Source organism: Pinus tabuliformis, chromosome 1_1 (assembly GCF_031772625.1).
Source record: "Pinus tabuliformis cultivar Carrire ecotype Pingquan chromosome 1_1, CPIR1, whole genome shotgun sequence".
NCBI classification, from domain to species: Eukaryota; Viridiplantae; Streptophyta; class Pinopsida; order Pinales; family Pinaceae; genus Pinus; species Pinus tabuliformis.
The window spans coordinates 411,289,114-411,311,340 of record NC_142297.1 but is presented as its reverse complement, the minus strand read 5'-3'; the positions used below and the strand labels follow the sequence as shown (position 1 = coordinate 411,311,340).

Here is a 22,227-nt window from a genome sequence, read left to right as displayed (position 1 = left end):
AAGACTGTATTAAAATTTATTCTCCTAGATTTGATAAACATTATTAATTTTGAACTTTACAAAGGCAATTTACAAATGCATATCACTCCTTTTATTTATTAGCTCTTAATCTTACCAAGGAAAATGTAAAAATATGGTATATTCTTAACTTGCAAGTTGAGAGCATAAGTAATGTTAATACTGAAGCTCCCTATATGGTAGTCTGAGCATTCAACTTATTTAAGTATATAATATGGAGTGGTTCAACATAAAATGACCACACCCTAGTTAGCATGTTAAAGACGTGGATTAATAGTAAATGTAACATAGTAAATTTAAATTTGTAATATTTTAACAATTTAGTAAAAGTAAGGATTAGAAGTGTAATTTTTTAATGATATAAATATGGTTTTGAAGAGGGTGTATAATATTTTAAAATTGAGTTAGACATTCTCTTTCTTGTTAACTTTACATACCTCAAATTATTAAGTAAAATGCGAGATACTTTGGGAATACCTTCTAAGCTATATATGTGATCTTTAACATAGCACTAAACAATATTTTTCCTACAAATGCAACCTTATGTATAATTCAATTTTATCCTTTTCATTCATTGGAGTTTTCATTTTGGAAATCCATTCCATTAGAAGAAATTGCATTCCTTTTAGAAATAAAAGGGGTTGCACAATTAACTATGCACATAGTGAATAACATCAATTAATGAGCTCAAGTATTGAGTCCACGCATAGTTATGGGCTTACCTTATCTTTATGTATCAAAATCAACATTACAAAGTCACCCTATTTATATAGGGCACGCCCAACTCTTATGATCCATAGTGCCATTAACTAAGTGCATATAGAGCCTATACTAGTCATATAATACATACAAATTATTCTAAGGAAGCTTTTTATAATCACTTATGATTAAGGATTTTGGATCTAATAGAGTATACTTTAAGATAGAAATAATAACTCTAAATAATCAACACAACAAATGTAAATAAGAAATAAATAAATAAACCAACTAGCCTTATTAACTAATAAATATATCAAACTCTTAAAAAGTGAAAAATTCCAGAAAAACAATTATCATAGCTATAGATATTGATATACAAAAATGTCTAATATACTACACAATTTGATATGCATACTCTAAAAGTGTAGCTATTACTATTATTGTAAACTAATTTCTTCAATACCATATCATAACTTCTTAAATATTTTCAAAAGTGCATATAATTAAAGCAACCATTAAAACATATCATTAAAAAATTTTATTAACTCTTAACCTAAAATATCTTTACATTTTTACATATATATACACAATTATATTCTATCCTAATTCCATATCATTAAATAATGTATTCTCTCTTAAATCTAAAATGCCCTTTCATTTTTCATATCCAATAAAGAATCCTTATTTGCTTTGTTAAAATGTTACAAGTTTAGTTTTAATAAATTTACAACAAATGTTTGATTAATAATTTATGATGAAAGTAAATTAATTTTTTTTTATTAATAATTTATGATAGAAGTATTTGATATAGTCTAATTTATTAAATTTAAAAATTTATTTTTTTATTTAAATAGATTTAATACTTAAATATACATATATTTTTAATTATAAATTAATTTTAATTAAATTTACTGTATTTTGTTTTGTGCTATTAATTTATAAATTGTTAAAAAAACAAAATACATATACTTAAAGTATTAAATCTACTTAAGTTATACTCTTCGTTCTTTAGATTTTACACTGGATTTCTTTATAAGCACCTTGCACTTGCTTGTAGCCACATTTGTTTGCCTACCCTTTTATGCTCATTACATGATACCAAAACTTTGACTTTCAATAATATATTAATATCGGCTAAAACCACTACGCAAACCACTATTAACTTTAATTAAAAATGGGTCAGTGGATTCAACCAAATACCAAATGAAATGCGATGGCTCTTCATTTCTGCTCACGAAATTCGTTGAATTGTTTGATTAATTGACATCAACCTCCTATTTGCTAAACCAACTGTTTTTTTTTCACTACTCTACAGAGAGCTCATATGACTATTTTTCCTTTCAGTTACATTTTAGCTTAAAAAGATAAACTCCGTGGTTATGCCTTTTCATATAATTATATCCCTTTCTGCTACATTTATCTAAAAAATATAAACTCCGTGGCTATGCTTTGGAAAAGAGAGAGGAGATGATATTAAAATCCGAAACCAATACCAATTCCCGTCGTGCCTCCATGGAGTTTACTGTACGATGAAGAAATATTTGCAAAGAGTATTCTTCACGGGTGTCATTGATATTGTGAACTTGATATTTAATTAACAATTTATATAATATATAGTTTATATTTAATATAATTTACGAGGTGTAATTAGTTAGTTTGAGTGGGATTTAATTTTCACTAAATTTTATGAAGAGAATTTGAGAATGAAATGTATTTTGAGAAATTAAACTATTGAAGTAGAATAATTGATAGTATTTTGTTATTGTATTGTTTCAAATTTTATGGGGAGGTACTGAGAATGGAATGTACTTTGAGGAATTAAACTATCCAAATAAAATCACGATAACATCCTATTATCACATTGTATCTCAAGTTCAAATCTTATAGAGAGGGGCTGAGAATGGAATGTACTTTGGGGAATTAAACTATTCAAGTGGAATGAGTGATAGCATCCCACTATCACATTGTGAGACGATGGTTTTCTTCCACTATGTTCTTTTTCCATCTAATAAATGGGTCTGCCTGTATACACTAAACCTAATTATCCTTCCCGAGAAAAGAGATTGATGAGTTTAACTATTCTAATTTTGATTTTTTAATTAAAATCTAGTGAAACAATTTTTAATAGATAATGATTTTTTGTTATTTAAAATATGCTTTTAATGTATAAATAGATTCAATGCTCTAAAAATCTTTTTAAATGATAAAATTATGAATAATTCACAAATTAAATTTACGATTCTAACTAATATCCATTTAAAAATATGTTTAATAAAAAAACTCCAAAATTAAAAAAAATATACTTAATAAAAAAACTCCAAAAGGTAAAGTGAGTGAGACATGAAAGAATAAGTTCATAGATATGTATAGATGACATAATTTTAATAGACTTTCCACACACAAAAGCTAAGTGAAAACATCCCATTAAAAAATGTCTTTGGCTTTATTATTATTATTTATTTTTATTTTCAGAAAAGAAAAAAATGTTGATTTGATTATATATAGTAAAATCAATACATTATGGTCCAACACACTATGATCCTTCTGGATATGTCATTAAAACTGCATATTGCCACACAAACCAACAATAGCCTAGTGCATACTGACAAATAGGGTTGGTCCAGTGTCTGCACATAGTCCAGGTCCACATAATAACAACCATTGTTCCAAAAATAGAAATGGAGGGAGTAATACATTCAGCGATAAAACCATCCAAAAAAAGACCAAAAATATCATAAATATATGAACCCAATGAACATCCTGATGTGGACACAACAAAAGAAACAAACACAATGAGAAAAAACAGTGTAGACAAAAGTCAAGGAAAAGGCATAAAACCAACATCTATCAAGCATCCATCCACCTCCAGAGTGATATGAAACCCCTCCAATGTGTCGAGGAGACCTTGCTTAGATAAAGAATCTGCAACAGTGTTGTGAACTCTGTGAATGTGTTGTATAATGACACCTTGCAGAGTGTCCTGTAGATATGTGATGTGCCTCAGCCAACCCTGTAGATGGGGATGCGAAATGGTAGAAGATCCCAAGACATGATTGATGATAGCTTGAGAGTCTCCATAAATATTGATGTTGTGGATGTCAAGAAAATCAGCGATCTAGAGAAGCCCCTAAAGCGCCATAGCCTTCACCTTCATGTTAGTTCCACACCCTCGGCCTAGTGGATCCTATATTACATGTTGAAGTCCATAGATATCCAAATCTCACATCCGCATCTTCCACCCTGTTCAACACCATCAAAAAAACCAGTTAGGTATGTTATAGAAGGATCATCAGTGCCATGAGACACTATAGGTGGACGAGACAGTGGCTGCTGCATGGGATCAATCCAAGAGTCTATGCTATCTGTGATCCTGTCAACATTGTGGATTTTGTTATCAAATTTGATGTTGTTTCTAGCTTCTCAGATCTCCCAGAATGTAAGCAGTGGGATGGCCCACCTATGCCTATTCTGGGTACTCCACCAAAGTAGGCATGCTTCAATAGAGCAGTGGTCAATGTATGTGAAGGAGTGAATGACAGACAAGCCGTGCCAAATCTGAACCGCAATAGGGCATCTTAAGAGAATGTGAACATTGTCCTCCTCTTCCTACTGGAAAAAAACACATATACCAGGTCCCAGAAGGCCCCTCTTCTTCAGATTCTCCCAAGTGAGCGTCTTGTTCTACCAAATGAGCCAGGAGTATAAAATAATCTTGTATGGGATGTGTACTTTCCAGAACTTGGTGAACCAACAACGGTCATGGTAATTATGTGTGCTGCAACAAATGTATTTGTATGTATCCACAACTGAGATGGAACCATTTTTAACAATGTCATCCCACCCAATCTAATCTCCCAGTGAAGATTTACATATCCCAACATTCTAGATCGCAACAACAATATTCCTCCAGGCATTGGCCAAGTTCCCTCGTAGGCTCAGTTCATTTTCCTCTTTCCAAATCAGCATGTTACCTGACCAAACCCGAATGGCCTGATCAAAATAAATAATACCCCGTGAGTAAAGACAGTGGGTGATTTCCTCAGAGTAGTACCTATGCAGTCCGACCCTAAGTATCATGTCCCTCTCAATGATGATCTCCTTCCCGGATCCCATGATCCAGCAGGTCCCCTCAATGAACCAGTGTCAAACCCTATTGAGGATGTTCCATATGGTTGATCCATATACCTTGCCCACCAGTCCCTCTCTCATCCAGTGACAAATCTTAATATCCTTTAGATATTTTGTCCTGATGATTTTGCTCCAAATACCTGTGCCAAGAAGTCCCCTCCATAGAGATTTTGTGAGGAGAGCCCACCCAAAAAGCTTATATTCAGTATGCCCCAACCCCCCATAGCCTTGGGTTTAGTGATCTTGTCCAAGTTAACCAGATGTTATTTACGTTTTGTATTAGATCTAGCCCAAATGAATCTAGAAATATCACAGTTAATATTCTTAACGATGGATGCAGGAATGCAAAAAAGGTGTGCCCAATATACAACTAGTTTTTGTATCACCAATTTCACAAGAATGAAACTGCCTCCAAGTGTAAGACACCTATGTTCCCATCCCGATATCTTCTTGTGGAATCTATCCACGATCGATAACCAATCTTGGATACGATATTTATTAGGCTTGATTTTGTATCCCATATACTTCAAGCCACCCCTAATCGGTATTGCTCTCACCCCAAAAAGGTTTGAAATATATTCAATATCCTCCTGCTTACCATCCCCAAATAAAAATTTTGACTTGTCCTTATTCATGTATAGTTCAGATGCGCTGCCAAATCTAAGAAAGATGTTATGTAGAGAAGTACTCATAATTCTCGATATGATCCCAAATATAAGAATATCATCAACAAAAAAACCGTGAGATATCCCGCCCCACATGCATGGGCAGGTATTCTCCCCTATGGCAAGCATATTTGATCCTGTGGCTGAGCTCGTACATGATCAAGATAAACAATAGAGGGGAGAGTGAGCACCCCTGTCTCAGCCCTCGTCTAGTCCCAAAGAAACTAGTCGGGTATCCATTAATGAGGATGACAAATCTAACAAATGTGACGCAGGCCATAATCCATTCAATGTTGGGTGGATGTAGACCAATTCTGTGCAACACAATGTGCAGTAAGCTCCAATCAATGTTGTCATATGCCCTCTGCAAATCCACCTTCATGATGGCAGCTTCCAATTTCTTTGTATGTATAGAGTGAATACATTCATGTGTCATTGCAACTACATCGTGTATCAATCTGTCTTGTAGGAAGTCGTATTGCTCCAATGTAATGTATTTAGACAGAGTACCTTTAATGCGGAGGGCAATGATTTTGGAGATTAATTTATATATCAGATTACAAAGTGAGATGGGCCTATAGTCTTGGAAATGCTGCAAGTCACTCTTCTTGGGGATAAGGGCTATATATGTTGAATTGATCTCGTTAGTGATGCACCCTTCCAATCTAGACTGTTCCACCATTTGAACCAGGTCCTGTCCCATAAGGTCAAAGAAATGTAAGAATAGTTCTACAGTCCATCCGTCCAGTCCAGGACATTTATCTTTGGAGAAAGTTTTCAGAACAGAGTGGACCTCCTCCAATTCGACCACCTTGTACATTTCTTGGTTCTTGTTTTCATCAAACATGGTGGGGTAATAATCAGATGCCCAAAGTTGGTCCTCAATATTCACACTAACCCTACTTTGATATGCCTTCTCAAAGTAGGAAACCGCAGCTTGTTGAATCTCCGAAAGGGTGTGGACCACACAATCATTGGAATCCTTTATGTTCCAAATGGAATTTATTTTCCTTCTATAGTTTGCAAACCTGTGGAAAAACTTCATATTTCTATCCCCCTCCTTAAGCCATATAGCCCTGCTCTTTAGTCTCCAAGTCACTTCCTGAATGTGGAGGATATTTTGTTTTTTCTCCTCCAGAGCTTTGATATTGTTGATAAGTTCGATGGATGGGTTTCCCATATCCAGAGCCCGACCCAACACCTCCAACTCACTGTATATCTCATCAAGCTCCTTACACAACTTCTTTTTTTTGCATCTTTCCCAAATTTTGACCTTCCTTTTGAGTTCATGTAGTTTCTGTACAATAGCCCTCATAGGGGATGAATCTGTCACTCTAACCTGTGACCATGTATCTCGCACCAGCCTGTCAAAATTAGGATCCTCGAGCTGATATGATTAAATTTAAAAGGTATGCCCATTCTTGATTGCACCTTCCTCCAGATAAGAGTGATGGGTAGGTGATTCGAGATGTATGTATTCAAGACAGAGGTCTGCAAATTACCCATCCTCTCGAGTAGTTCATCTTGTATAAGGAAATGGTCCAGTCTCTTAGCAATATGTTGTGAATCGGATCTCCCATTGTGCCAAGTAGGAACCATCATCTGTGGCCAGATATCTATCAAATTACATTCCCAGAAGATAGTTTTAAGTTTATCTGCCAGTGGGTCCATTCTAATGGTCGCACCCCAGCATTCCTCTAGCGCAGTGGTGGCATTTAAATCCCCTGCCACAATAAGTGAGTCTAGATTCAATATATTAGCTGCCATAAGCTTGTCCCAAAAGCCATTATGGTCCTTGTAAGGAGCATATATGTTAAGGATTATGAAACGTCCCACCAATCCTCTTAGGTGTCCCGATAGTAATATTCCAGCAAAACATCTGAATGCCTTAAATCTGACCCACCTTGGATCCCACATAGCAACCAGACCCCCAGAGAGTCCCAATGAATCCATAGCCACCATATGCCAAGTAGGAAACATTTTCCTGAAGTAATCAAGTGCTTTTTGGGAAAGAGTCATGGATTCCTGTAAGAGAATGATGGAAGGGTTCACAGAAAAGAAGAGTTCCTTGAGGGCAAGAAATTTGTGTGAGTCCCCCAATCCTCGCATGTTGAGGGATAGGCAAAGATTCATTTTAAAATGGCGTCAAGAATCTCTAAGGGCTTGTGGATCAATGGTGGAGCTAATAGGAATATTTATCTGTGTATCAACGGTCGAGAATGGAAGAATTTTGGGTCTCCCCCAGAAATGCTTGCTGCCCCTATTATTTCTTCTCTGGATTGTGATGTTGAGTGCAGAGTTTGGGCTAATTTTCGAGGATGTCTGGGGTTGAGGACGATGTATAGTGAGGGAACAAAGGTCGAGCAGAGGTTTGGAGTTAAGATATTCAATGTCGTTGTCAACATAATTTTTGGGAGATGAAATGGATGATCCCGAAGTAAGGGGTATTGCAAGATGGTATGTCGACAGGTAGCATAGTGCGGATAGGGGAATTTCCTAGGTGAGTAGCCTCCTCGAGAGAATTAGGGGGAGGATCAATAAAAAATATCAACTTATTAGGAGGGGTAGTGGAAGATGGCACATATGGGGGATCGCCATGTAATATGGACGGATGTCGGGTAGAGGGAATCGTGATCGTGGTAGTCAAATGATCAATGTGGGTGGTGGGAAGCCCCGAAGGGGTACTATTGAGAAGTCCATGTTCATAATCTGAGGAGAAAGTTTTGGATGAATGGGGGGAGGATGGGCGCTCGAATTGTGAGGAGGTCGATATGTCTACTAGTGGATGCCCATCAGAGAAAATAGTATATGACGAGTTGTGTGTACCTCAATGTATTCCTCCATCAGAGAAAATAGTATATGACGAGTTGTGTGTACCTCAATGTATTCCCTGTCGCATGTGTACCATCAATTGAAGAAAAAATGCCTCCTATGTTTCGTTGCTCCCTACCAGGTCCACGAAATCCTACTACAACTTGTATCCATATCTACACGAGCATTATGCCATCAAATGCCCTGTATAATGATAGATCAAACATCAAACAACGAAATGGTAAACTCCACTCGTCCAAACACTAGTAATTATACAACTTAATATTGGTTATTACTCATATTATCCAACCTAATATTTATCATTCAAGTATCACGTTGAACGACATATGTATAAATATTGTATACTCTAAAATCAACCCACCCCAATGTATATTCAACCCAAAGATCATTTCTTATTCTGAACACTGCATAGCTCAACTTCTCCATCATAATGAATTCTCTGATGGATCACATTGATCTATGCGGGCCATATGAAAGGTACGAAGCCTGTCGGAGCATCTTATCCCATCTACCCTGGCGGGCGAGCCATGTGAAAGGCACGTCTTATCGCTTTGATTGTATTATCTCCGTCTCTTTGTCATAATGCACGTCAAGCTGGAAACCATGTGAATGATGGCATGGAATAGACAAACCTATACAAGTATCAGTCTTTATGGGGTTGGTTATCAGCCCTATGATATGGATATATATCTCCCTGCCCTAATTTCCCCCAACGCAACTCCAAGATCTGATCTGCTCTCTCAAAATTTTCATTTATCCCATCGACCATAATAGATACAGTGGAGGCATCTTCATTATCCCAAAATTTTGCTGAAATTGAAATTGCATCTTTCGCGTAGAACACAGATGCAATGGCAGCATCTTCAATATGCCAAAGTTCTGCTCAAACTCAGACTCAGGGTTCTCATGCCTCCGCCTCCTCCTCCTCCACGACCAGTGACTACGGCTACGATGTGTTCATAAACCATCGTGGCCCAGATGTCAAGAAGACCTTTGCCAGCCATCTCTACCATCGGCTTGTTTTACATGGATTCCGAGTTTTTCTGGATAAGCAAGAGCTGCAAGAAGGAGTAAACTTAAGCTCTCAAATTAAAAGCGCCATTGCAACCGCCTCAGTCCATGTAGCAATTTTCTCTCGCAGATATGCGGAATCGAATTGGTGTTTAAATGAACTCCTCCACATGTTGGCATCGGGGTCTCCTATTATCCCCGTCTTCTATGATGTGAAACCGGATGAGCTTCGATGGACGCAGAACAAAAATAAAATGTATGGTCAAGCCCTGCACAACCTCCAAAAGAAGGTGAACTACGATTCTGAAACTCATGAACAGAAACCGCGATACGACTCCATCACTATTGAAAAATGGAGAGAAGCTCTTTCTCTTGTTGCAGACCTAAGCGGTTTCGAGCTGGAGGCATGTAATGGGTAAGAACCTAATTCTCTTTCTCTAAACACATATGCATAGACGTTTCTCAGTTCGTATTTTAGCTGTTAACTGGTACAATTACATAAAATGAGAATGTGTCATGTACATAGTCAAAATTCTCCTTCTATTGGATCTTCTCTTTCTTTAGGATCATCTTAAAAGTAAGTATTTGACAACTAGGCGTCCGTTATCGCCCTTCTGAACAGAGGAACTAAATAAGGTTTTGGGAGTTTAGGTAAATATGGTAAAAAGTTGTAATTCTAATTGGAACTAAAGCAAGTTTAGGAGTTTGAGTCATGTGTGAGAAAAGTTATAGTTTTATTTTGATGTGGAGGTCTGTTTTCAAAAGTTTTGTATTTCAAAAGGATTAGGAAATTTTAAATTAGATTTAATAGAAACAAATTGAGTAAATTAACACAAAATTATTTTTCATTTATAAAACAAATTTATTAAAAAGTAATATTTATTGTGTAAATAGGTTCATTTTATAGTAGTATACCCGTTTTAAAAAGTAGTATTTATTGTATAAATAGGTTCATTTTATAGTAGACTCAATAGAGTATATTTAATTTACATTGGTCTTTTTAAAATACAAATTAAATATTCTTTGTTATTAAAAAATGAATATATATATTTTATCTGAAAGAAATGTGGTAAAAATATTTCACTTTCAATTTTAGTGCCTTAAAGAAATAAAATGTTATGATTATAACATTTAATGAGAGATATATAAAGTGACTTGAAGAAATAAAATCTAATGTTGAAAACATTTCAAGTCGTCACACCATTCTACATTTTGGCCTTGGACCTCTTTCAGGTATATTTTTCTATCCATTTTATATGAAATCCAGTAAAGATTTTTGGAAATTGAAAATATAACCTGTTTGGTCTACAGAATCTGAGTAGCTGTATAATTAGGATTTTCAAAGTGTTGAATCCTATTAAAAATGTCATTCTATTTTAACCACTATCTATTAATAGACAAGAGATGACCAAATATCACAATTTTTTCAAATTTTGCATTGCACCTCAAAAATTTTTGATACTTACCCCACTTTACTAAATTACTAAATTTGTAATTAAGATAAATCTATGCCAATGTATTACCCTATCCCATTATCCCATTTTATGATACACATCTACTCATCAATAAAAGGTCAGAATCATATAATATGTTAATCAAATTGCAGTGATTTGGGTTGATTTGAAAATCGCAAGATATGTTACTTAACTTGCAAACGATTTGGGTCGATTCAAAGATTCCATAATACTCTCTTATTACAATTTGCATAACAGCATTGGGATTGCATTTCAAATCCTTCAGATTTTTATCATAAAGTTCAGATTCAGTCAGAAAAGCATCTAAAGGTGGATTGAATAACCCATGGTACTTATCAAACACATTTTATGCAGTGGTAATAGTCTATTTAATTTATTTTGTTCTGAATAACCAGGGACGAGGGGGAGCTGCTAGAGAAGGTCGTTCAACGTCTATTGAAAAAGGTGAAAAGAAGGCGGTTCAGTGTGGCAGAATATCCAACAGGTTTAGAGGAAAAGTTGAAAGATTTTGAAAATACGGTCTTGTTGCTACAGCAGCAACAAAGTGGAAAACCGCAGGTCGTTGGCATCGTGGGCATGGGTGGAATCGGCAAGACAACGTTGGCCCAAGAACTCTTCAATAGGAAGAGTTCAAATTACCGGAGATCCTATTTCTTATCCGATGTGAGAGAAAATGCAGGTAAAAGCTCTTTACATTCACTGCAAAGGAAACTTTTGAAGGGATTGACTCAAATCGATCGTGAAATAGAGAGCGTTAATGAAGGTAAAGAGATTCTTAAAGGGTATATGTCATCTTCTAGCGCATTAATAATTTTAGACGATGTAGATCATATTAGTCAGCTTGATGCACTTTTACGCCCAGTTCAAACTGTTCTTGGGTCAGATAGTTTAATATTAATTACAACTCGGGACACAGATGTGCTCACATGTTTAGGAGTGAAAGAATCATCAATTTATAAGTTAACCGGACTCAATACACTCCACTCGCGAGAGCTCTTCTGCTTGCATGCCTTCAGCCAATCCGAACCGGTCCCAGGGTTTGAATATCTGGTAGATAAGTTATTAAAAGTATGTGATGGATTGCCCTTATCTCTGAAAGTGTTTGGAGCGCGTTTTTGTGGAAAAAATGACAAATCCTATTGGCAAGACCAATTGGATAGACTTCAACAAATACAGGTTCCAGCTGAGATACAACAGAGTCTTAAAATTAGTTATGATTCGCTTAATCAAGAAGAACAGGAGATGTTCTTAGATATTGCTTGTTTTTTAATAGGAGAAAATAGGGATATGGCTATCAGAATATGGGATGGATCTGGCTGGAAAGGATTGTCAGGGATTCAAAATTTACAAAACAAGTGTCTTGTGGAGGTTAACAGTGAAAATGATATACATATGCATGATCACCTCATAGATTTAGGGAAATGTATTGCACAGGCTTCAAGATCGCCGCGCCGTCTCTGGCATCGGGCAGAGAATATTGATGATTTGTTGCAGCAATCAATTGTAAGTGCACTGGAACCTTTAAAAATTGTTTGAGAGAAATCTGTATTTTTTTTTTTTAATGTCTTTCCTCGTTTGTGAAGAATGAACAGACAACACCTGAAGTGCGGGGAATTAGGATGCTTCCTTATGGTTCGGAACATGCATTCTTGCGGTCGCGTATGCCATTATACAAGAGTCATCATGTGTTCAGGAATCGCCTGGTGAAGCTCTTGCACAATACACCGTTTCGTGGCGTTGGTCTAAGGAGGTTACAACTTCTTGATATTGAAGGCGGGCACTTGAAAAGCGTATTGGAGAGGGTGCAGTCACCAAATCTCATATGGCTCCGCTGGCGTGGTTGTCCAGACTCTTCCCTGCCTCTTTGGATTCCAATGAAAGACTTGAGGGTTTTACAGGTGCGTGGGAGGGAATTGAAAACATTGTGGCATGGCAAATCACAGGTAAGAGAATATCTTTGAGTGAAAGTTTGGCAATTTAAAGGGGGTCGTCAAATTATTATTATTATAAGTTCTAAAGTATTTGGTTGTAATTATTTTTTTGGTGGTTATATTGGATTTTTGTTGTTTAAAATGAATTTTGGATTGTATATATGTATTTATCATTTTGGATAATTTTTAGAGTATTAGTACTGTTGAGAGATTTGTGATTACAGTACAATTAAAGCCTAGTTCACATTTCAAACTTGTGATTGCATCAAATCTTTATCAGATTTTAAATAAATTAGATCTGAAAATATGCTAGAAAACCTTTCTCTACTGAATTACTGAATTCTAGAAAACATATAAAGCATAAAGTAAGTTGTTATTGAATTATGCATACTATTATAAAATTTCCACTTCAGATGTTTTTATTTACAGTAGTTTAAGGAGGCCACAAATTCACCTGGAAAATAGTGGAAATTCAGGCATGATTTTTGTCAAACTCTGACAGAAATTTTGGTAAATCTGTTACAGCTGTCAAACTTCAGGATTTTGGGTTTTTAGAAGTTTTTTTTTTAATAGTGCTCAATCTATTTCCATCATAATAATAATAATAATAATTCAAACACTCTTATAATCCGATTTTCTTGAAAAGAAAATCACCAAATTCTTCTTAAAAATAATTTTCAAGGCCAATCTGTAGCCTCAAGAAACCATGCCCTTTTATTTCGAAGTACAATCGGACACTACAATGGAAACTTTAATCGAATAATAAAAGTTTCGTCCATAAAAGTTACCCACACACTTGCAGATACACTTGTGGTCATGCTTATATGTGCATAAGAAAATCAAATAAGAAGAGTTTTGTAGATGAAAATCATCCTCAACCTTCCTTATGTAATGGTTTGAAACGCCTTGCAGGTACCTTTGGAGTTGCGGGAATTACAGATTCAAGCTCCTCTTTGCAAGTTTCCAAGGTCCATAGGGAAGCTGAAGCACCTACAAGTTGTTACTTGTGATGGAGATAATAATCTAGAAAAATTGCCAGAGGAGTTCTGTTATCTGCGGTCGTTGAAAGTCTTGGTGTTGACTAAATTCTCAAAAATGAAGACATTGCCAGATTCCTTTGGGACTTTAACCAATCTCGAACACATTAATCTATCTGAGTCCAAAATTTTACAGAGCCTTCCAAATTCCTTCGGGAATTTAACTAGACTTAAATTCCTTGATTTTCACCGTTGCCATAACTTAACCATCTCAAGCGAAACACTTGGAGATATTAGGCAGCTGGAATACATAAATCTCTCATATTGTGTGAATATCGAAGAATTTCCTTCCCAAATCACACGTCAACGGTCCCTGGAACAATTAGTTTTGGAGGGTACAAGACTGAGAGCATTGCCAAGTGCAATCGGAGACCTGAACGATCTGGAAGTTCTGGAATTTGGAAGCCCTTTGCCGGAAACACTGCCCTTTTCCCTCGGTCACCTGAAGAACTTGAAAATTTTGGCGCTCAAGTATTGTCGGCAGTTGAAATGTTTGCCGGAATCCGTTGGACTGATGACTCAATTGACTAACTTGACACTGGAGGTTTGTCCGTTACTTCAATGTTTGCCCGAGTCTGTTGGACTGATGGCTCAGTTGACTAACGTGACAGTAATTGGTTGTCCGCTATACAAGCTGCCATTTATAAAGGTTGAAGGAGACAGAGTAATGTTAACAGAGTCAAGAGAACGTGTTTGCCCCAGCCTGCAATGTCTCATCTTGGACCATTGTTATGATTTGGATGAGCTTGGAACATTGCCAAGTACACTCACAGAACTGGATTTGACAGGTTCTAAAATGAGAAAAATGGATGGGCTTTGTGGTCTTGCAAACCTTCAAATGTTAAACATTCAATGGTGCAAAGAAGTGGAAGAGCTACCCGGTATTGAAACATTGGTATCTTTGAAAGAGCTGTGGGCATCTCATTGTGTGAAACTGAAAAACATAAGGGGCTTGGGGCAGCTGACAAAGCTTCAACTCTTATATGTTTATGAATGCCAGGAAATAGAAGAGTTGGAAGGTGTTGAACATTGCATCTCTTTAGTAAAACTTGATGCCAGAGGATGTCCCAAACTGCAGTGGAATGAGGAAGCAGTGGAGCAGCTACGCCAACAAATGAATGAAGGCATGCGTCTCATATGAAAAATAAAAGCATGAGAAAGCAGTTTTGCAATGTAAGAGTCTAATCATTCCATCCCTGATGGGCCATACTGTTCACTGCAGCTGTGTATATGTCTATGATTTTTTTCCTGGCTTTCTAAGTTTGCATTGACAGAGTCTAATCATTCCATTCCTAATGGGCCATAGTGTTCACTAGAGCTGTGTTTATGTCTATGGTTGTTTTCCAGGCTTTCCAAGTTTGCATTGCAAGAGTCTAATTATTCCTTTCCTGACGGGCCATAGTGTTCACTGCAGCTGTGTAAATGTCTATGGTTATTTTCCAGGCTTTCCAAGTTTGCATTGATTAATTAATTAATAATTATTCAATGTCTCCTTTTTGGTGAATGCAGTGAAACATGTTATGAGAATGCCATATCTCTCCAGGTTCCATGCGAGAAGGTTTGGAGACTCAATGTGGATGTGGTTGTCTCGTGTTTAGGAATGTGGAAAATTTTCTGTAAGCATTTGAAAAGTTTATTTTAATACAACTGATAAAAGCATGATGATTGCATAAAAGAAATGTAAGGGTTAGAGAGTGGGGATTCAAGATCGTATTTCAGATGTGTAATAACTAGCATTTGCAACAGATTCGAGATCGTATTTCAGATGTGTAATAACTAGCATTTGCACCGGATGTTGCAAAGGAAATGCCGCAAGACATAAATTGAGGAACAACCATGACATGGGAATGGGTGAATTCTAAATAAAATGCAGAGATGTAGCAAAAATACAATTCTAAAGTTGTATAAACTGAAGTTTATTTAGGGTGCCTAACACTATATTTTTTATTAATTATTGAATTAATATTGCATATAAATCTCAGGCCAAATTCGTACTGAGGCCAAATTCACCTCCCATCTCACCATCCCACAAGCTATGATTGTACCAGAACGTCCGGAATGTGTTGATGTTAGATAGCCAACCCATTGTCCAGTTTAACTGAAGTTTATTTAGGGTGCCTAAGACTATTTTTTATTAATTATTGAATTAATATTGCATATAAATCTCAAGCCAAATTTGTACTGAGGCCAAATTCACCACCCATCTCACCATCCCACAAGCTCTGATTGTACAGACTTCCAGAATGTGTTGATGTTAGATTACCAACCCATTGTACCAGAACGTCCAGAATGTGTTGATGTTAGATAGCCAACCCATTGTCCAGTTTCCTTGGTGGCATGATCCACTTTTTAAGGAGAAATAAAAAATTGTTCCAATTAAATGGTGGAACCCAGAGGATGTTTCAAGACCAAAATTGAGAAACCCTGAGGATTTTTCCAATCCAAACTTGTATCCCATTCAGATATTGTATTCAGTAAATGCTTATAATTGAGAGCCTGGCCTGTAAACACTCACCCATATGTGTGTTTTCCATTTTTTGGTTCTAGAATTATAATTAGCAATGGCTCCTGATATCTCCTGTGCCCGTGCTGTTGCAGAATCCATAGAATCAGAGTCTAAGGAGCCCTGTTTTAGCTTATCAGATGGAAAGTTGTGTTTGCAGGGAGCTTCAATCCTTACTAAAGTTCCTGATAATGTTTTTCTGACTAGTTTGTCATCAATCATATGTAAAAACTGTGATACAATTGCTTCATTTCCTTCTGTTGCAGTCAATGCTCATAAGGGCTCCTTTATTAGATCTGATGCAAAAAATCCATCCAGCAGAGTGTTGAATTCTCTGGGCAAGCTCAAGGATATCAAGTTTATGAGTATATTTCGTTTTAAAATATGGTGGGCTACCATGTTGTCAGGTCGAAATGGCTCGGACCTGCAAATAGGGACACAGTTGATTCTTCTGCACATTGAAGACATAAGTTCATATGTGTTGATCCTGCATATTATGGAAGGAAAATTCAGAGCAGCCTTGCATCCTGGAGCAGATGAAAACATAGTTGTCGGGGTTGAGAGTGGGTCAGACCTCATCCAGGGCTCCAGCTTCAAGGCCTGTGTTTATGTTCATACGAATGATAATCCTTTTGACTTGATGAGAGAAGCATACACCGCCATGAGAGTCCATCTTGGCACCTTCAGATTGGTGGAAGAGAGGAGGGTCCCTGATATAGTTGATAGATTTGGATGGTGCAAGGAATCATATATATACACCACCATGAAAGTCCATCTTGGCACCTTCAGATTGGTGGAAGAGACGAGGATCCCTGATATAGTTGATAGATTTGGATGGTGCAAGGAATCATATATATATATAAAAGGTGTTTTGGAAACTGTTCCTTCCAGCGGAATTCAATCCCTCTTAGCTGTCACATACGCATATTGCCAAAGGCAAATTAAATCTTTTCGTTTTCTTGAAGTTTCGACAAAAGTGGTATAATAATAAATCTGATGATTGATTAATGTTTCTTGATGCCGTATCAAATACAAGGGTTGATATGGATCTCGGAGAAGATTATGTTACAAATTAAAGGAGGGGAGAGAAATAGGTATTGGTATCTTTTTTATTCTGTCTTCTCTTTTCTCATCAAGGAAGCTATACTGCCTTCCCGTTTGGGATGGAAGCCTTTGAAGTTTTATTATTTATAATTGCCTTTCATCTATATGACATCCACAAATGTATTGGTGGGATGATTTATGTCGAAATTTGTTGTATGCTCAATTTCTTCATCTCATTCCTTTCACATGAAAACAATTGCAGTGAGGGTAAGCATAATTACATCGATTATCTGTCAATTCCATGGTCATTATTTTATCATTAAATTTATATTAAAAGTTATGATAAGGATTTAAGTCTCCAAAGCTTTCTGTTGTTAATATTAATGTAGCATTAAGTGTTGATAGTTCCAAAGTCCTTATTCGTTGATCCAGGTCAGAGTACAGAAATCAGCTCAAAATGGAGATGGGGAAGTTGGCATCACTAGTGCTCATAATTCCTTTGTTACAGAGATGGGTCTCAAGGCATTTATTGATGATTTGAAGAAAGAGTTCAAGGGCCTTGATGCTGTTTATTTCTGGCATGCCCTGTGCGGTGGATGGGGTGGTGTCAGGCCAGGAGCTACACACCTCAATGTAAAGCACATAGCCTTCAATATTTCCCCAGTTGTAAATTGTATGATACTTCATTTGGCTGTAGATAAGGTTGTCGAAGCTGGGATTGGCCTTGTGGATCCTCATCAGGCTGCTGATTTTTATAATTCTATGCATTCATATCTGGCCAGTGTGGGCGCCACAGGAGTGAAAGTGGACGTCATTCATGTAAGTCATTCAAATCTATTTAACCCAGTCTAGCACTCTCTTTAGCATTCATAAAAAAAAATTATTTGTCCCTAAGATGGGTGGAGGGAGCAGCCAACGCTGCAGCAGTCTGCTGTAATCGTTGGCTGCAGCAGTCTGCTGTAATTTCTGTCCCATGAGTGGATGTATCTATTTTTTACAAAGTCCTTGGAGTGTCCATCCTCTATGGATTCTCCCAACAGTTATGGTCTTCAATTGGATCTCCCACCTAAAAACAAAACCAATACACAGTAAAACCCATGTTAAGGATGCCCATTTTTAAGGCTTTCCTTCCGTGCATTTGGTGTCGAGAGGCCACATTCACTGTTTAAAATTAGTTTCGTGTGTGAGGATCTCAGTAACATCAATTACCTATATTAAAAACCATATAACATTAAAGGCATTCCCACAAAGACAATTTTGATTCAAGTGAAGCAGCGCTCTAACTGAGCACCAAACTTCTTTTGCACATATTTTGACATCCACTGAAATGAGTTTGGGAATTCCAGAAGAGGTTTCCTAGATGTTTTTGAAGTGTATAAACTCAATGCAACTAACAGAATTCAATTCAAGGCTCATAGGTACAGAAATGCACATTAAAAAAAATTCCCATACAATTTCGACTTTCCACATTACGAAACTTGTCAATTCGAACACAAAATGTGTTGTCCAACCACTCATTTGAAAGATCTTTGTGTCCTCCACATTGTGCAACAGACAATTTGTAAATCTGAGTTCATGAGACAACTCCTAAAGTTCAACGGCCTAACCAAACTGTAAAACTGGCAATATCTTTTCAGCGAAATTTGGTAATCTGAATTGGGCAAAATTTATTGAAAATAGATTGAGAAAGCATAAAAAAGGTTTCTTTTGCCAGCATAACTTTTTTTTATTCAAGTGAAGCAGCACTCTAACTGAGCACCAAACTTCTTTTGCACATATTTTGACATCCACTGAAATGAGTTTGGGAATTCCAGATGAGGTTTCCTGGATTTTATTGAAGTGTATAAACTGAATGCAACTAACAGAATTCAATTCAAGGCTCATAGGTACAGAAATGCACATTAAAAAAAATTCCCATACAATTTCGACTTTCCACATTACAAAACTTGTCAATTCGAACACAAAATGTGCTGTGCAACCATTCATTTGAAAGATCTTTGTGTCCTCTGCGTTGTGCAACAGACAATTTGTAAATCTGAGTTCATGAGACAACTCCCCAAGTTCAATGGTAAACTGACAATATATTTTCAGCTAAATTTGGTAATCTGAATTGGGCAAAATTTACTGAAAATAGATTGAGAAAGCATAAAAAAGGGTTTTTTTGCAAGCATTAAAAAAAGTTTTTTGTTTTTGTTTTTTTTGTTTTTTGTTTTTTTCTTTTCTTTTCTTTCTTCTAATTGGAATTCAATTCATTCATTACAGGTAAAATTGCACTGTCCAAGGCATTTTTTTTTTGTTTGAATTCAATTCATTCATTACAGGTAAAATTGCACTGTCCAAAGCATATGTTTGGAGTTTCAATGTTATACTCTTTCAGTAAACCATTGAATGTCAGCCAGCATGATTTCTCTCCATCAGTAAGCCATTGAATGTCATTCAGCATCTTTTATCTGCTTGGCTTTTTATATTTTCTATTATTATATGTAAGTGTCCATCTTAAATAATAACAACCTTCAAAACTGTCTCAAGATTGATTACAATCTGCAGGTCCATTTAGAGTGCATGGCAAAAAAATAGCAGAACAGAGTAATTCAAGGCTGATCTGATGATGCAATAAAAATAAGACTTCTGTTTGTACGAACGCCTATCAAACTAACATACTACCAACTCAAAGTTCCAAGAATTTTGTTCAAGACATAGACAGTAAGGATAATTTTCTTTCTCAAAACATGAAAGCCATATTAACAAAATCTAACTGAAATTTTCCATAAGTTTGGAGGTTCGAAGTTACAGCTATGTTTTTCAGTAAGCCATATAAAATTCCATCTGAATTAATCATTACTCTTGAGACTGTAACAAGATTGATTACAGTCCCAATGTTCAAGTGAAAAATACTGCTTGTGCTTTTGGGCAAAACAGTCGTTGGAAAAAAACAAATTCCAACACTCTGAAATCAATCAAATTATGGGAAATCTCTATTTTCAGCAGGAAGCAAGGTAAGATGTTTTAATTATAATCTCGATAATGTAAAGGACAACAGTTTTAGTAAAGGACAACAGTTTTAGCATAGTCCTTGAGGTGTTAACTCTGCTTCGCAGCTGCCCCAGCGAGAAAGATTATTTAAAGTTTATAAATGCAATGCAACTAACAGAATTCAATTCAAGGCTCATAGGTACAGAAATGCACATTAAAAAAATTCCCAGGCAATTTCGACTTTAGACATTATGAAACTTGTCAATTCGAACACAAAATGTGTTGTTCAACCACTCATTTTAAAGATCTTTGTGTCCTCTGCATTTTGCAACAGACAATTTGTAAGTCTGAGTTCATGAGACAACTCTCCAAGTTCAAAGGCCTAACCAGGCTGTAGAACTGGCAGTATCTTTTCAGCTAAATTTGGTGAGCTCAGAAGTGTGTTTGCCTCTCAAACCCAACTATTCACCCTTTAAAATCTGAATTGGGCAAAATTTACTGAAAATAGATGAGAAAGGATAAGAAAAAAAAGTTTACCCAATTATTCACCCTCTAGAATCTGAATTGAGCAAAATTTACTGAAGATAGATGAAAAAGCATAAAAAGAAAAGGTTATTTTTTGCTAATTGGAATTCAATTCATTCATTACAGGTAAAATTGCACTGTCTAAGGCATATGCCAAAGACAACAAATCTCCCAACCCAGCAATTTTCTTTAAGGGGGCTTTGACAGTGGAAGCGTCAATGACATTAGCTTAGAAATGCATCTTCCTGAGCTGGGATTGGTAGCTTCAAACCCACCTTCGCTTGTCTCTCCCTTTGACTCATCTTCCCACTAAAGCTCCACAAAACTATTTCACACAAGAAAACCGATACAAATTTTAGGAATCTCCTTAAAAAAATCTAAAAAAAAAAAAACCTGATACTAAACCCTTGCAAAAGTTTACAGAAACCTCCTAATCTCCCGTCAATATTCCATTTTCCCAATTATTCTGAAACCCCCTAATCTCTTCTGTCAATATTCCATTTTCCCAACTATTCTGAAACCCCATTTATTAATACCAATACCGATTTGTGTGGTTTATCTTCCTTCTGCAACGCAAGCTTGTTGCAAGCCATGGCCGTCTACCTTCAGGGTCGCAACCCTTCCAAAAATTAACCAAAACCCCCTAGCTAATCCCTGCCGTCAATATTCCATCTTCCCAACTATTCTGAAACCCCATTTATTAATGCCAAAGGTCTACCTTAATTTTGCAACGCAAGCCCCCGTTGCAAGCCACGTCGGTCTACCTTCATTTTGCAACGCAAGCCATGTCCGCCTACCTTCAGGTTCATTGGTCGAAGAAAAAGATAGAGAAGGATGAAGTTTGGATGGTCATTGTTTCAGTTATAACCACATTTTTTTATTAACGGTGCTAAATATTTTAATAGTCTAACATTAAATTAGACGGTTCATAATTTGACAGGTAAGAGAAGAGAAGAGTTGATTTCAAAAAGAATTAATAATTTTATTTGATATATTATAATTTTATTTATAAATTAATTTGATATATATTTTTAGTTAATTTGTGTATAATTTAATTTTTATAGAATATTAAGTTTGAATTTTATAAAGAAAGGTTGATGGTGTGAGTTATTTGTGAGGAAATAAATTATGAAGTTCTACATAATTTTAATTATAAAGGTTGATAAAGGTTGATGGTGTGAGTTATTTGTGAGGAAATAAATTATGATGAAGTTTTACATAATTCTAATCATAGCATGTTATTGGTACAATATTTGCACATCTCTCATTAGTGGGAAAATTATTTTCCATTCAACAATTAGGTTCCATTTTCAAGTTAGGCAAGGTCAGTGTTAGAGTAGAATATGTTAAATAGAAAAATTATCTGCCTATCATTAAGATGTTGTC

The 22,227-nt window shown here is 36.1% G+C and overlaps 2 protein-coding genes and 1 long non-coding RNA gene across 4 annotated transcripts; 2 read left to right on the top strand and 1 right to left on the bottom strand.

Moving 5' to 3' along the window:
* Nucleotides 1-8,822: 8,822 nt before the first annotated feature.
* LOC149213436 (disease resistance protein Roq1-like) lies at nt 8,823-15,443 on the top strand. Of its 2 annotated transcripts, XM_089391999.1 has the most exons (5): nt 8,823-9,768; nt 11,224-12,331; nt 12,412-12,771; nt 13,672-14,969; nt 15,306-15,443. In XM_089391999.1, exons 1-4 carry the CDS (start codon nt 9,194-9,196, stop codon nt 14,935-14,937), a joined length of 3,309 nt encoding a protein of 1,102 aa, XP_089248125.1. In that variant the 5' UTR covers nt 8,823-9,193; the 3' UTR covers nt 14,938-14,969; nt 15,306-15,443. The 2 variants fall into 2 exon arrangements, with proteins under 2 accessions (XP_089248125.1, XP_089248124.1); XM_089391998.1 differs by lacking the exon at nt 15,306-15,443 and having other exon boundaries at nt 8,824-9,768; nt 13,672-15,092.
* Nucleotides 15,444-16,357: 914 nt separating this feature from the next.
* Nucleotides 16,358-18,320, top strand: LOC149213435 (putative galactinol--sucrose galactosyltransferase 4). The gene is made up of 3 exons (XM_089389028.1): nt 16,358-17,278; nt 17,776-18,162; nt 18,249-18,320. Exons 1-3 carry the CDS (start codon nt 16,358-16,360, stop codon nt 18,318-18,320), a joined length of 1,380 nt encoding a protein of 459 aa, XP_089245154.1.
* Nucleotides 18,321-20,907: 2,587 nt separating this feature from the next.
* Nucleotides 20,908-21,672, bottom strand: LOC149213434 (uncharacterized). The gene is made up of 2 exons (XR_016250327.1): nt 21,384-21,672; nt 20,908-21,166 (listed from the first exon to the last, which is right to left on the bottom strand). It is a non-coding gene; the product is annotated as an uncharacterized LOC149213434 (long non-coding RNA).
* Between the last annotated feature and the right edge of the window lie 555 nt (nt 21,673-22,227).

Coding starts and splice junctions, on each gene's coding strand:
- LOC149213436 (XM_089391999.1), top strand. CDS start 9,194: ATGGCAGCATCTTCAATATGCCAAAGTTCTGCTCAAACTCAGACTCAG. Junction 9,769..11,223: donor GAGCTGGAGGCATGTAATGG/GTAAGAACCTAA, acceptor CTGAATAACCAG/GGACGAGGGGGAGCTGCTAG. Junction 12,772..13,671: donor TGTGGCATGGCAAATCACAG/GTAAGAGAATAT, acceptor AACGCCTTGCAG/GTACCTTTGGAGTTGCGGGA.
- LOC149213435 (XM_089389028.1), top strand. CDS start 16,358: ATGGCTCCTGATATCTCCTGTGCCCGTGCTGTTGCAGAATCCATAGAA. Junction 17,279..17,775: donor TTGAAGTTTCGACAAAAGTG/GTATAATAATAA, acceptor TCGTTGATCCAG/GTCAGAGTACAGAAATCAGC. Junction 18,163..18,248: donor TGAAAGTGGACGTCATTCAT/GTAAGTCATTCA, acceptor AGATGGGTGGAG/GGAGCAGCCAACGCTGCAGC.